We start from the raw sequence: 13,876 nt of genomic DNA on the forward strand, positions 1-13,876 counted from the left end.
TCTGATGCATCTGCCTGCCCAGTCCAATCCACGTAACACTTAGCAGAACCTTAACAGAAGTAAGGAAGCTACAGCACTCAAAATCCTTTTTGTCCCACTAAGTCTCACAGAAAGACTCGGCCCTTAGTGACATGGGATCCCTTTTTATCACAACACACAGCTCCCTCGCATTTGTTAGGCTGTTCACAGGCAGAGTTTGTGCAAGTCCTTCCTCTCTCCTGTAACTGGTAGATCCTGTTGCCGCATGGCACAGGAAAGGCAGATGTGGGGGGGCAATAAAAGTCACATAGGCAGCAGTAGGGAATGGGATTAATAGCCAGGTGGACAGTATCAGCCCACAGAACACGGTTGTTTGGAAGTGATTTTTCCCAGTCCTACAACCAGAAAAGCAAAGTCTTTAACCATCCTTTACTGATCGAAGACAACAGGAAACCTTCATCTCTTGAGAGAACAAGCTCCTTCAGCATACACCCTTAACAGGCATCAGAAAGCAAGAATTCTCTGAAGTTCAGCCTCAGACAAAGAACATCTTAGCAGACAGGAAAGTCAATTCTGATTTATATGCCTGCAGGAAATTATATGCCTGCAGGAAACATGGGCTTCCAGTTAAAATGCTCAATCTTAATTTTGCAAATCTCAGTTGTGGTTCCAGCTCTGCTATAAACTTGTGTAAGCTCGGTCAAGCCATTTCCTCTCTATCGCTTCTGTTTCCTACCTGAAAAAGGAAAAGCCTCTTTGCCTCATGGAAGGGGCAGGTGAACTTAAACTACCAGAGTGACCTCCAATAAACATATTGCACAGACAGATTGGGAGAACCTCTGAGAAGGAGCAGCTGTCTCAGAGCAGAGCCCCTGGCTGCTAGCCAGTACCAAGGACCTGCCTGCCTGGTTATTTTCTTTCCCTGAGGGGATGACTATATATAAGGCATCTAGAAAGGGTGTCTGAGCCAAGGAACAAAGAAGGTATAAAGAAGGAACAAAGAAGGTCTGGGTAACCTGAGACTGCTGCAGAGAACCCAACAGAAACGTTGGAAGAGAAATGGTTTAGGGCATTTATACCTGGTACACGTCCTGCAGAAACCTTCATTAACCTAAGAAAATATTGTAAACGATAAACTTGTAGTGGGTACTTAACTCATCTCACTTTACGTTGTGTAACCCCAGGTCTCAGGTACACCAGCAGACACTCACCACTACAGAAATACCCAGCAGGGCAGAGCTGGCAGTCTCTTGAGTGCCATTTTCCACTGTCAGCGTTGAAGTGCCCGGGGCTGCAAGGGACTGGGGATTCGGAGCCTTCAGGACAGTAGGAGCCAGGGGGGCACTGCTTATGATCCGGCTGCGTAGATCCAGCATCACAGAAATAGCCAGCATAACACAATCCTGCAAGAAAGCAAAGATTCAGCATTAGGGTTAAGCATAATACTAAAACCAAAAAGATGTTAGATGCACGTGATACACACCAGAAACACTGGTCAGGCCCTCTCCTCGGCAGAACTTCCCCCCAGGGCAGGGCAGGCAGGCGTTAGGGTAAACCATACCAGACAGAGGCAGAAACGTGCCAGTGGGACACGGCTCTGGCTTGCTGCTGCCCGGTGGGCAGTAATGGCCTGCTGGACAAAGGCCCCCAGTCTCATCACTGACTGGGTTTGGTACCCGTGCCTCTGAGGTGCAGTAATACCCAGGCAAACAAGTACCGCTTGGGGATGTGAGTCCTAAACAGAAGAAACACAAGATCAAATAAGTCAGTGCATTGCCTAATTCACAGCTTCTGGACTAAAGAAACCAGGCAAGCCTCATCACTCAGAGTCTGCTATCTGTGAGCACCTCTGTTATTTAAGAGCTAGATCTACAGTCTCCGTATTTTCTAACAAAACTGATTGAAAACACTACTTGAAAGTCATACAAACTGCAGACAGAAGGAAAGTTCATTCATCAGTGGAACTTTTTAACTCTCCTAGGTACAACACAGCCAGGACTGTATTTAATCCACACGTGATCCCTACCTGCACTGGAACAAAAGGTGCCTCCGGGACAAGGTTTGCATTCTCCCTGATTTCTTAGTCCAGTTTCGTTACTGTAGGTCCCCACTGGGCACGGGTACTGATTGTAGGCTTTTGTGCCTGAGAGGCAGTAATACCCGGCTGGACAGTCCGTTGGTTTGATTATCCCATGGGAGTTCTCTCGGAGATTGTCTGGGTGGTCCTTTAGGGCACAGAACCTAAAAAATAAATAAATAAATAAATAAATAAATAAATAAATAAATAAATAAATATCTGAGTACTGCCTCAGACCATGCTTACCCTCTGTTCTAAGGGACTGAGAAACCCTTTCTACACAACAGTGAGAGTCTAAGATGACAAGCCAAATTACTTGAAATGACACAGAGAGCTGAGATGCAACCTGTCAGGGCCATTTTTTCTTTCACAGCAGACACACCTACCAGGACAGATCTTCTGTCTACACGGGTTCAAGTACAGAAAATGACATAATAATAGGAAAGGTGATAAAAATACAGGAACAAAAAGCACAGCCACGTGTACCAAATGATGCATCACACAGAGCAGCCTAAGGCAGACGGAAATAGACCTGCTAATTCCCCAGGAAAGCATCGAGATGAAGGAGCAGATCTGTTCCACTTACATTCCTGCTGGGCATGTTTCACACTGGCTTTTACCAGCCTGGTCCTGATATTTCCCAGAGGGACACGGTATGGGCTCAGGGCTGCCAGAAGGGCAATAGTGACCCACTGGACAGAGATTGTCTAGGAGGAAATAAAGAAGGAATATGTCTAACATAACTGCTCTGTTCATGGCCTGGAGAGCTGTATAGTGTCATAGGAGGAACCATCACTACAAATCTAAAACTGGAAGGCTTAAGATAAAAGCTTTATAAAAATCAATCGATCGATTAAACAAAGAAACAAACACACACCAAAAAAAAACTACCCCAAAACACCACCCTGGGTTTGTTAAAAGCCGTGCTGAACATATCTGAGCAGCAAGGCCCATGCACAATTACCAACTACTTAATCGGTGTTACTGGGTAGAATTTTTGGAAAACATTTTTTTTATTATTATTTAATTAGCTAACCATTTTTAAATGTAACTTGAAAATTTAAGCAGAGGTAGATTTTAAAATCTTGCCATCACAACTCCTTTAGGTAAAGAATGCCCCCAAAGATTCCTACCTGAGTGCTGACCAGATACAGAGCCCTCTGGGCAAAACCATCCCTCTTTACACAAGCCCTCTGGGGAGCTCTGACCACGCTGAGAACAGAACCACCCTGGCAAACAGGCCTGGCAATCCTGTGCTGCCTGACCACCGCGATAAGCCAAGAAGGAGCCTGAAAATAGACACCAAAAGCACATTGTCCATTCATCCTCAGCCCTGCTGGAAGTGGCTATGGAGAGAAGTAAAGGTTCTTCATGCATCAGCTTTCCAGCTACACTAGCCCCAGCCACCTCTCATGTAAGATGCCAAAAAGATGCTGGCTAGGAAGGAAATCTAATCATCCTGCACTCCCATAAGAGACAAGGCAACGGTGTACAGCTGTAGGTAGATGGCAGTGTTCCTATGAGAAAAGGCTGTGAGAGGTTGGTCATGGGTGCTGGCTGAGGTCAACTCCCATTTATTTCTGGTCCAGGCACAGCAGAACAGTCACTTGCTTAATATAACTGTAGATTTAACCAAGGAAGAAACAAGCATCTAAGTCTTTCTCATTCAATTTAATTGGCAGTCTCATTAAAGGTGATGTTGGAGGACAGCTCTCACCGTGCAGGGAGAGCAGCAGAGACTTACATGTGCTCTGCTCACCGTGGCTGTGACCTTTCCTTCAGGATGGCTCAGGAATGAGCTTCCCCCCCACCGTTGCACAGCAGCACATAAGGCCACAGGCTGAGGCTGTTGTGTAATTACTGTCTGAATGCACATTTAGGGCTGATGCTTCCAATACAACAGCACCGGATTAGAGGCTAAGCTCTCGTGCTGACAGCAGCTGCCCCTTGGGCAACATAAAGGCATGCTTCAGTGCAAAATAACAAGGGGCTGCAAAACAATGGCAAAGCCTCAGATGAGCTCAGCAGCTCACCAAGCACCGGGAAGAAAAATGCTGGTATGCAGCAGCTGCTGGCAAACCTACCTGGGGGACACGGAGATGGAGAGGAGCTTCCTGCAGGACAGAAGTGACCTCGAGGACAGATGTTCCCCACTGCACCACCCATAGGGTTTGGGAGCATGGAGCCCCCTGTGCAGTAGAAGCCAGCCTCACAGGGACCTGATGGAGCTGCAAGCTCTGCAGTTGCACAGTACAAACCTGAAGCAGGAGGCAATTTGAGAGACACCAGAAATGAAATACTAGTATCACAAGACCAGGATTGCCTAGTGGTTTTGGCAAAAGGGGAGCGAGTATGTACAATAAATAAATAAATATACAAAACCTGTGCAGGGGGGGACAAGGGTGCTTCTCCTACCTGGTGGGCAGGGAATAGGAAGGTATGAACCAGTAGGACAAAAGGTTCCTGCTTGGCACTGCCCAAAAGATCTAGAAGCTGGAGCTGCCATGCCTGCTAATAGAAAGAACAGATTGAGCTGAAACAAAAATTGCAAGTGTTCTATCTCATTTAAAGAGACCAGGAAGAACAGAACTAGAGCACAGAATTAAGGAAACTAACAAGAGAAAGCAAGACATCCTCAGATGGGCGGATTCTTTAAGTGACTCTGTAGTAACACCACCTCAATAATCATCATCACACTTGATCAATCCCCTTCGTACCAGAGTGATTTCCAGGAAACACCGGTTTGCTTGACATGGATCCAGGTGGACAAAACCATCCAGGTGCGCACAGTCCATCTGGTCTCTGTAGGCCTGGTTTGGAACAGACCCTTCCAGGAGGACACAGCTGGCACTTGGAAGCATCCCAGATATTTAAAGCTTCGCTGTAGGTTCCAGGAGGACAAGGGTACTGCGAGGCAAATTCTGTATTCCTGGGGCAGTAGTGACCTAGGAAAGAAAAGAAGGATTTCATAAAGTTTGACAGATGCTGTTAATAGCCTGGAAAGGTCCCCCAGCTTGTACACGCAGCTTTCTCCATCTCTTTCTGAGAAGGACTGAAACCAAGCTATGATGGTGGGCCCATCTTGCACTTTATCACAAGTGGGTGACTCCTTCATCACATCAGCACCATAAAATGAAGCTGATCGGTGCTGAGGATTAGCAATAGTTTTAACAGCAACCAGTTTTTTAATAACATCTCCAAGTATGTTATAAACGTCTACTGCCAAAACTCTCTCACCTGCAGGGCAATCTGTGTAGTTTGTGGAAGCAGTCTTACAGTAAAAACCTTCCGGGCACTCCAAACATTGTGCCATACTCCAGGATGGGTTATAACTCCCTGCAGGGCAAGGCTGGGCTCTGCTGCTCCCCACCATGCAGTAATGTCCAGGTGGACACGGTCCTCCACTGATTGTTATCTTTGAAGAAAAAATGCCGTTGTCACAAAAAATCTTTCCATACCATTTACAAACTCAGAGGACAGCTTTGCAAAATAACTATGTCAGATTCAAATAGTGTGAAGGTCTGCATTCATCGCTTAGTCTTTATGGCTGCACACTTACCCTTTTCCAAGACAAGGGATCAGAATTTTGCACACAACAAATCTCACTGGGCTACCCATTTAGAAACTGGCACCACTTTTTCCTTTCACGAGCACAGCTTACCCTGGGAGGTTTAGGAGAAATGGCTCCTCCACTACAGTAGAATCCAGCTTCACATAATCCAGTTGGAGATAAAAGTCCAGTCCCATTGCAGAAATACCCTGAAAAAGGGACCCAAAAGCACCATAATGACATTGGCCAGGCAAGAGAGACAACAGCAAGTATGTAACTAGGAAACAATCACTCAGCCATCATGTTTGATGTCACCCACTTCTATTCTGAAGATGCTTTCACTGAGAACAGCTGCAGTTCAGAGCTTACATGCCTGAACAAACTGCACTCTGCATCGTCTCAGAGATGACAGCACGTAGAGAAAGAGTGGAAAATGAAGATCATAGGAGAATTTTGCACCTCACTGCGAGTATCCTCTTACATAGTAAAGTGGCAGATTCAGCCTTTCTATACTCTACTTAACATCTCTCACTGAGACAACTGTTGTTCATGATTACCTGCTCTACAATCACAAAGCTTCTCAGGAGCCCTAGAAATGCTGGAACCTCGTTAGTGCTTTCAGTATTGTACCTGCATCGCACAGGAGACAGTCCTCGATCCCAGTATTCCCAGTTGAGTTGCTGTAGTAACCAGGAGGACATGGCTGTGGAAAGGCAGTGCCCGCAGGGCAGTAAGCTCCCTTGGGGCATGTGTTCCCCAGGAGACCATCCACAGGTGTTGGACTAGAAGCACCTCCACTGCAGTAGAACCCAGCCCAGCAGGCTCCTGTAACGTGTGACTGCCCCAGCAGTGCACAGTAGTGCCCTGAGAAAGCAACGCACTGGCATCAGTACTGGCAGAAAATATCAGAAAGCTGCTGCAGAGAACAAGCTACATGCCTACACAAACACGAAAACATGTACAGTGAAGTGCAAAAGGGTATTCATTTCCATGCTTCAGGAAAACAAACCAACCAGCAGGTGATGTCTAGCGACAGCAGGCTTAATGAAAACTAGGGTATTTCTTCCTTTTTTTTGTACCTCTAGGTTTGGCATGCAGCCTAAATTAATCACCTCCTTGTCAATCAGATGCCTATACTAGAAGAATAATCCGACCTCTCTCTTTTCACCTGACCAGATGGCCTATCTGATGGGATTCACCTAGATTCCCAACTTAAAAGTGGCAAAAATCTCATGCTAAAATCATATTTGCATTGAACAATGCAGTGCTGCATACAAATATTGTCTCAAAGGCTGCAGACAGTATAATCAATTTGTAAGATCTTTTGCCCAAGGTAATTTAAGCTAATTCTTAACAGGGCATGATGTTGTGGCCATATTGCTTCTGGTTTTTATCTCACTTGAGTACATCTGCACAGTGTGAAATGTTGTCTTCGAAATTTCTTTTCCACAGACAAACCTTATTTAAGTTTAGAAAGCATTACATAAGGTACCTGTGGGAACATGGAGATGACAATCTCCTGGACAAGTACTTTTCTCCCACATTTTTCCATATAACATCTCTTTAAGGTACATTTTAGATTCAAGGAGTAACTCATTTTCCGCTTGTTCTTTGAAGTGCTTGACTCCAGTCATACCAAGGAAAGGAGCAAGACAATTGCGGAGTGTTTCCAACTCCAGTTCAATATATGCCTTTAGAACCCCTAAGGATCAACAGGCAGCTGAATATTTCTCTGTCTTCATTTCCACATAACACACTGTGTGTGAGACACTGTAGCCTGTCATTCATCCACTGAACCATGAAAATGCTACCAGTGAAGCTCAAGAACATACAAAATAAATTTTCATAAGTTGTCCTACCCTGAGATATGTTTACACGCCGTTTACCTGGGTCACAGGGGGTACAGTGAGACAGGAGGCTGCTTCCATTTTGTGGGTTGTAAGTTCCCTGGGGACATGGAAACTGAGTGGCAGCAGCAGTACCGGTAGGGCAGTAGTGGCCAGCTGAACACTCATTCTCCAAAAATGAAGAGGAATTTTTGGGGCAGAAGAACCTAGTCCAAAAAGGCAAAAAAAAATAAAAAGGAAGGTCCAATTAAAAAAAGCAGGGAGGAGGAGGAATTTCTAACACTATTCTATCCACAAACACCTGAATAATGAGTTAATGGCAGCAGAAGCTAGCCTAATATGGCTGCTGCACTGCGCTGTACTGACCGCAAAAGAATCCTACTTAGGTATATTGCCACTTTCTTAGTTGTTTCCTCGTATGCCAAATTGATGGCATAATTGCAAAAGCCACAGAGACGTAATTTTCTTAACTTGAGTCATAACACATCTAGGCTGCGAATCATCAACTTGTAAAAGTTAATCAAGGTCAAATCCAGTTAGTAATTGGAGACGAATCCCCTAAGGGAACGCCAGCATCAGGTGATACACAAAACCTTCTTCCCCTGTATCACAGCTATGCCAGCCTGTTGCCAGGGGAACCATTTATTACTTCAGACATGAAAGAGGTTTATGGTGCCAATAGTTCCCTTGCTTTAAATAGACTTCTGATCTAAATCCTCTTCCACAGTAGTTGTACCTGGGTTTAGGACTTTGCCTGGTGCCACAATCAATTTTCTAGTGTTGTTAACAGCATTCAATAGTTGTCCTGCTTCCTGTCAGATCTAAGTGCTTTCCAGTGGTAAGGTCAGTCATTTTTCCACTGCACAGCGCTCCAAGGTGGTGTGATAAACCATTATTTACCACAGTCCTTTATTCATACATGCAACACTCAGGTCACGGTCTCACTCTTACCCTTCAGGACAGGGGAGGCAGCTGGATTGCCTTTGTGAGGGGTTATATGACCCTGCTGGACAAGCCACTGGAAGAGCTGTGCCCTTGGGACAGAAGTGCCCTGGAAAAGAAAGAGCAGGTCAGCATTAGCAGTCTTCAGAAAATCTACAGCAAACCAGGCGTGTAAGGGGAATCCTAACTCACCCTGGGGACATGGCTCTGGCTTCTCCCCAGGGGCACAGTATTCACCCTCTGGGCAAGCATGGCACTTCTCTCCATGGGTCTGTGGCATGTAGGAGCCAGCAGGACATGGTGCTGGACTCCTGGATCCAAGAGGACAAAAGTGATTGACTGGACATGGAGCTCCTGAGAGGCCGTCTGTGGGTGCTGGGGTCTGGGCTCTGGTGACACAGTAATACCTGCAGCAGTGAGTACAGGAGCATACTGTCATTATATCAAAATGGTGAAGAAGACCACTTGGAGAACACCTTTCCTTATAAAGAGTACATAAATGTGTTCAATCTTCTCTTACCCTGGGCTGCAGGGTCCTGTGGGAGCCCTCTGTCCAGAGCTATTGCAGTAGTATCCCCCAGGGCAAGGCAGGCATTGCTGCAAACTGCTGCTGCCTTCACTGCCACACCAAGTGCCAGGAGGGCACTCTAGGGGAAGTGGTGCACCTGGCAAAATGAATGACACCAGAGGGAGGAAATGCCACCTCGTGCTTTACATGAAATAAGAAAAAATGTGCTTTAGCAAAGCATCCTACCTTCTGGACAATAATGACCAGGTGGACAAGGAAGTCCTGATTCTCCATCTTGAGGATTTCTTACTCGGGCACCACTTTTGCACCAGAATCCCTCAGCACAGTCTCCTATAAAATGGAACAACATACAAAAAGCACACAACTGTATTAAAAAATAGGCACAAAGATAGAGGTTTCAGCATACATACTGAAATACAATCATTTGCTATAGCGTGGTGTAGAGCCAGCGCTGGTCTAGAAATAAATGATGGCCATCAAGTGGAGAAGTTGCTTGTAACAGTAGGGGAGTGGAGAACTGGTAGCAGATGACAAGCTGACAGCTCCTAAATAGGGAAGCATCCTGCTTAGCTCAGACCTTGCAAGCAGTGCCTCCATGACTGTGCAGGTCCTTAAACACACATTTCTCCTTAGGCACATATTCAAACCATCCTTACATGAAGCCTGAAGTCACTTAAATGTTTTATGGACCTGTTGGGGCAGCAAGTCCAGAGGATTCACAGTATTTTCCCGGTGGGCATCTCTGACATTCCTTGATAGTTCTCAGCCTTTGCCTTGGTCCAAAGGTTCCTGCAGGACAGCTGTACTGAGTGCTCCTGTTTGTCCCTGGTGGGCAGTAAAAACCTTGTGGGCACGGGTAAAGGGTGAAATCTATAACTGGCCCTTGCTGGTTGTCACAGTAATAACCTGCAGCAAAGACAGAGGGAAGAAAGGTAAATTAGTCACCGAGATGTACGAGCTACTGAGCTGTGCTCGTTAGAAGAGAAGGCTCCTAACAGGTTTGCCCAGGCATACCAAGCACCTCACTGGCTACTCAAGAAATAAATGTATTGCTGACCTGAAATTACTATTGATCTGAATCACACCTCTGCTAGGACAACTCCACATCAAAGCCTACCAGATACTGAACTCCTAAGAAGGAAATTTACCACCCAATGGACCCCAAAACTCAGGACAAAACTTGCAGGTAGCGTAGGAAAACACTTAGGGACACAGCACTGATCTCTTCCTTTCAGTTACTGAAACCCTTCAAAGAAAATTTCCTCACTGAACACCAGTCTTCCCTTAATGATATTTTAATTGTTCAGAAGAATTACCCGGAAGCTGCCACTTGTGCTTTCACCTCAGAATTGCTTTTGCCTCTTACAGCCTTTTCACAGAGATACAGAAACTCTTCTCTGGTCAAGAGAAGAAAACCAAGGTAGGCAGTAAGTCTCAAAACTTTCACTCACAGCAAGACTCCAGAGCCAGTGATATCTATGCAGGCATCTCTTGCAGGGATGCAGTATGGTCATTTATTCAAGGCTTACCTTCCCAGCACTCTCCAGTGGGGGCACTGAGACCAGGTAACTCACAATAGAAGCCAGAGGGGCAAGGCTGGCACTCAGAAAGTGTTCTCCTCCCTGGCAGGCTAGAGAAAGTGCCTGCTGGGCAGAGCGTGGGGACTGCCGATGCTGCAGCTGGGAGAACAGAAACAAGGCAGAGAGAAATGAACATGAGAGAATGAAAACATTGCTCCTTTCGGGGCCTAGATGAGTGCAAATGGAAACGGAATCCCTGGAGTCTTATTTTCACTCACAGGTCAAACAGTGCTCCACGGAAAAGGATAGATATTATTAGCTCCATTTTACAGAAGGAAACGTAGATGTAATTACTCATATTCTAAAGACAGACAAGGCACTGAGACGAATACATTACCACTTTCAGAGAACAGGTCAAAAGAAGAACTAAAGAAGAATCTGGGACTCAGGGCACTCTGGTCACACCCAACAAGTTGTCCACCACACTCAGAATAACACGCCAGTATTTCACAGTATTACAGGATATGAAATTTTTGTTCCTGATCAGTGCTGGACACTTACTGCAGTAAGTCCCCGCAGGGCAGATATTCCCAGTCACATCATCTCTTGGATTAGGCAGGGTTGCTCCACCTTTACAGTAAAAGCCAGCAGCACATTCCCCACTGGGGATGGACAGACCTGGAAGACAGAAGGATAATAGCACTCCAAGCACCAAGACAGAGGAAGAAAAGCAGGAGGCTTGCAGCTTCCCTCTGGGCAAACATCACAAGATAACACCTGAGCCCTCTGGTCCTCTGAAAATGAGAACATGGTCACAAATGCTAAGTGATTCACTTAAGGACACACAAAAAAATCTGTACTAAGTCAGCTTTATCACCCAGAACAAGAACTTAGCTTTAAAATCTTCTGTCAAGTTCCTAAATAACAAATACTTTTATTTACCTTTATTTCCACACACGCAAAACACACCCCTCCTGTTCTCCAAAAGCAGCTGCTAACCTGGGGCATTGCAGTAAAACCCTGGAGGGCAGGGAAGAGGCTCTGGGCTTCCTGTGGGACAATAGAAACCAGCCATGCACTTCCCTCCAGTGGCAGTGGCGGGACAGAGGCAGTTGGCATTGGTGTAATTATCCAGATCAAAAGGCCGTGGCGTCCAAGCAGCTGAGATGCAAAACCATCCTGAGAAGACAAAACACGGCTGAGAAGCTCAAGCAATGACAGAGCCCCAGAAGTTATCATCGACAAGTCAGGGGAATGGCCTTGCATGTAGTGCCTTCACAGCACAGCCATAAGCACAGGGAATATGGGACAGGCTAATATCACCAGAGTTTAACAGCACTATGGCATCATCTTCCATGAAATAATACATACAATAATCCCAGTAAATTTGCAGGATGTATGCAACAGCCTCCTTAAGACACTGCCTCCAAGGGCAGCAGCCAAACAGATCCAGAACTCACCTGCATCACACTTGCCTGATGCAGCTGTCAAGTTCTCCTTCCCACAGTAATGCCCAGGAGGACAGGGCAAGCAGCTATCCAAGCTCTGTGCCATGGGGTCTGGGTTAAAGTAGCCCCGAGGACAGGGAAACTCAGTAGCAAACCTGGTTCCTTTGAAATAAAGGCAGAATGTTTCACGGACTATACATAGGATCTTGGCTATTAATCCCTCAGCATCACCTCCTTCATCTTTGCCAGTTTATGACTGTGATTCTATGATTTTTGCCAGTTTATCTCCGTGTTGACCTCCCCAGTGCACAGCCTGGCTTTCAGGGCCACGACAACCTCCAGGTGCTGATCAGCTTACTGGTGGGGGGGTTAAATGACAGCCTTGTCTGTGGTTTAAATGATTGGGTTATTTTTCTGTGAAGAACCAGACTGATGGCTGAAGGTTTATTTCACAGGGATCACTCCCTGCCTTAAAAAAAAAAAAATTATTTCACCCTGGCTGATAGCTGACCTTGTCCCCTGGGCTCATCTCACCTCTGGGGCAGTAGAAGCCAGCTGGGCACGGATTCTCACTGTAGCTGGTAGTATTTTCTGGGCAGTAGTAGCCTGCTGCACAAGGAAAGCACACAGCTTGTCTGGTGAGGTTGTTGTAAGTCCCTGCAAGGCACGCTAAGGGAAAGCTGCTTCCTTCGGGACAGAAGTGGCTCACAGGACAAGGGCCTCCTTTCTCCCACACACCTAGGACACAAAAAGCAGAAGACAAAGCCAACAAAGGCAGCTTATGAGGGAGGGTCAGTGCCAACAAAGGGAGTGAACTGATGAGGATCTCTTCTTAATTATGTTTTCTGGGATCCCAGAAGACAGGTGATGAGGAGGCACAACACAGTATCTAAAATGACTATTGTCTCAGCTTTGGAGTTATTCAACACCGTGTCACCGTGTCTTTTTCCTCCTTGCTTCACAGGCAAAGCCACACTGAACGTGTTTTTCTCCTATCAGCTTTCTAAATACTCTGCTTCATATGTAACAAGAATTTTGGAGAATATTTAAATGTCCACAGGAATTGACCTGGAATTCTCCCCTGGAAGTTATTCTTTCTGGTACACAATAAAATGATAAGGGGGAATCGGGCTACTTCCATTACAGGCTGGTACTCACAACTTTCCAGCGTTCAGTGCAAGCGTCTCATTCAGTAACACAGATGGGGGACTGCCTGCTTTTTCATCCTTGATAGGTACGCAGACGTACGAATACCCCAAACAAAATTAATATTAAAATTTAAACGACTGAGAAGAGGCAGGGGCAGGAGAACTGGGGGAAGAACTGCAATTTTTCAAAGCTCTCTGTTGTCAAGACCCTTAATTATCGGACACAACTAAGTGGAGACACTGACATTCACCCAGGGCAACTCACCAGGTGGTGATGGTGAGGAAGCTCCAGAGAGGCAGTAGTACCCAGCTGAGCAGGGTCCTGAGGGTGCCGTGAGGCCAGCAGAGCGGCAGTAATAGCCAGATGGGCACGCTGTGCAGCTGGACTCCTGCCCGATGGACAGCCTGTAGAGAGACAGAAGCAAGCTTTCTGTTGGCAAGCGTGCAAGTTCAGCAGGAGGTCCCTGATGCCTACACCCCTGGCCAAGGGAAAACAACCCTGAGGCTTTTATAATAAATCCAGAGATGTGTCTAATGAGCCTTATTGGGCTGCAGCTTAAGGACACTGTAGGGAAGCAAAGGAGGTAGTAGATAGCAGTAGAAGAGAAAGATAAAAAGGGAAGGAAAATACAGATTAGCACCATCAGAACCAAGAAGCTCACCTGTCTGAGTAAGTGCCCACAGGGCACTGCTGAGGGATAGCTGTGCCAGCTGGGCAGAAGTGGCCAGGTGGGCATGGGCCACCAGTGCTCGTGTTGGTGGCTCCATTAGGGTTTGGGACACTTGCTCCTACACCAGGGAGATAGACCAAAGGTTTCCTTAATGATACAGGGCAG

At 46.2% G+C, this 13,876-nt stretch overlaps 1 protein-coding gene across 1 annotated transcript in view; it reads right to left on the minus strand.

The window, feature by feature from the left end:
* LOC101804044 (uncharacterized) overlaps positions 1–13,876 on the minus strand; it is a 40,282-nt gene that overhangs the window by 24,290 nt on the left and 2,116 nt on the right. The window contains exons 4-27 of the mRNA XM_072027710.1: positions 13,703–13,829; positions 13,306–13,445; positions 12,427–12,630; positions 11,905–12,054; positions 11,444–11,623; positions 11,006–11,122; positions 10,454–10,603; positions 9,615–9,830; positions 9,150–9,254; positions 8,916–9,060; positions 8,588–8,802; positions 8,405–8,504; positions 7,493–7,659; positions 6,237–6,470; positions 5,718–5,815; positions 5,294–5,471; positions 4,774–5,001; positions 4,472–4,564; positions 4,141–4,314; positions 3,190–3,345; positions 2,643–2,763; positions 2,006–2,220; positions 1,463–1,714; positions 1,191–1,382 (exon numbers count right to left, since the gene is read on the minus strand). Coding sequence (XP_071883811.1) covers positions 1,191–1,382; positions 1,463–1,714; positions 2,006–2,220; positions 2,643–2,763; positions 3,190–3,345; positions 4,141–4,314; positions 4,472–4,564; positions 4,774–5,001; positions 5,294–5,471; positions 5,718–5,815; positions 6,237–6,470; positions 7,493–7,659; positions 8,405–8,504; positions 8,588–8,802; positions 8,916–9,060; positions 9,150–9,254; positions 9,615–9,830; positions 10,454–10,603; positions 11,006–11,122; positions 11,444–11,623; positions 11,905–12,054; positions 12,427–12,630; positions 13,306–13,445; positions 13,703–13,829 — 3,957 coding nt within the window. The remainder of the gene's footprint in view (positions 1–1,190; positions 1,383–1,462; positions 1,715–2,005; positions 2,221–2,642; positions 2,764–3,189; positions 3,346–4,140; positions 4,315–4,471; positions 4,565–4,773; positions 5,002–5,293; positions 5,472–5,717; positions 5,816–6,236; positions 6,471–7,492; positions 7,660–8,404; positions 8,505–8,587; positions 8,803–8,915; positions 9,061–9,149; positions 9,255–9,614; positions 9,831–10,453; positions 10,604–11,005; positions 11,123–11,443; positions 11,624–11,904; positions 12,055–12,426; positions 12,631–13,305; positions 13,446–13,702; positions 13,830–13,876) is intronic.

The sequence above is a fragment of the Anas platyrhynchos genome, chromosome 25, assembly GCF_047663525.1.
Source record: "Anas platyrhynchos isolate ZD024472 breed Pekin duck chromosome 25, IASCAAS_PekinDuck_T2T, whole genome shotgun sequence".
NCBI lineage: Eukaryota > Metazoa > Chordata > Aves > Anseriformes > Anatidae > Anas > Anas platyrhynchos.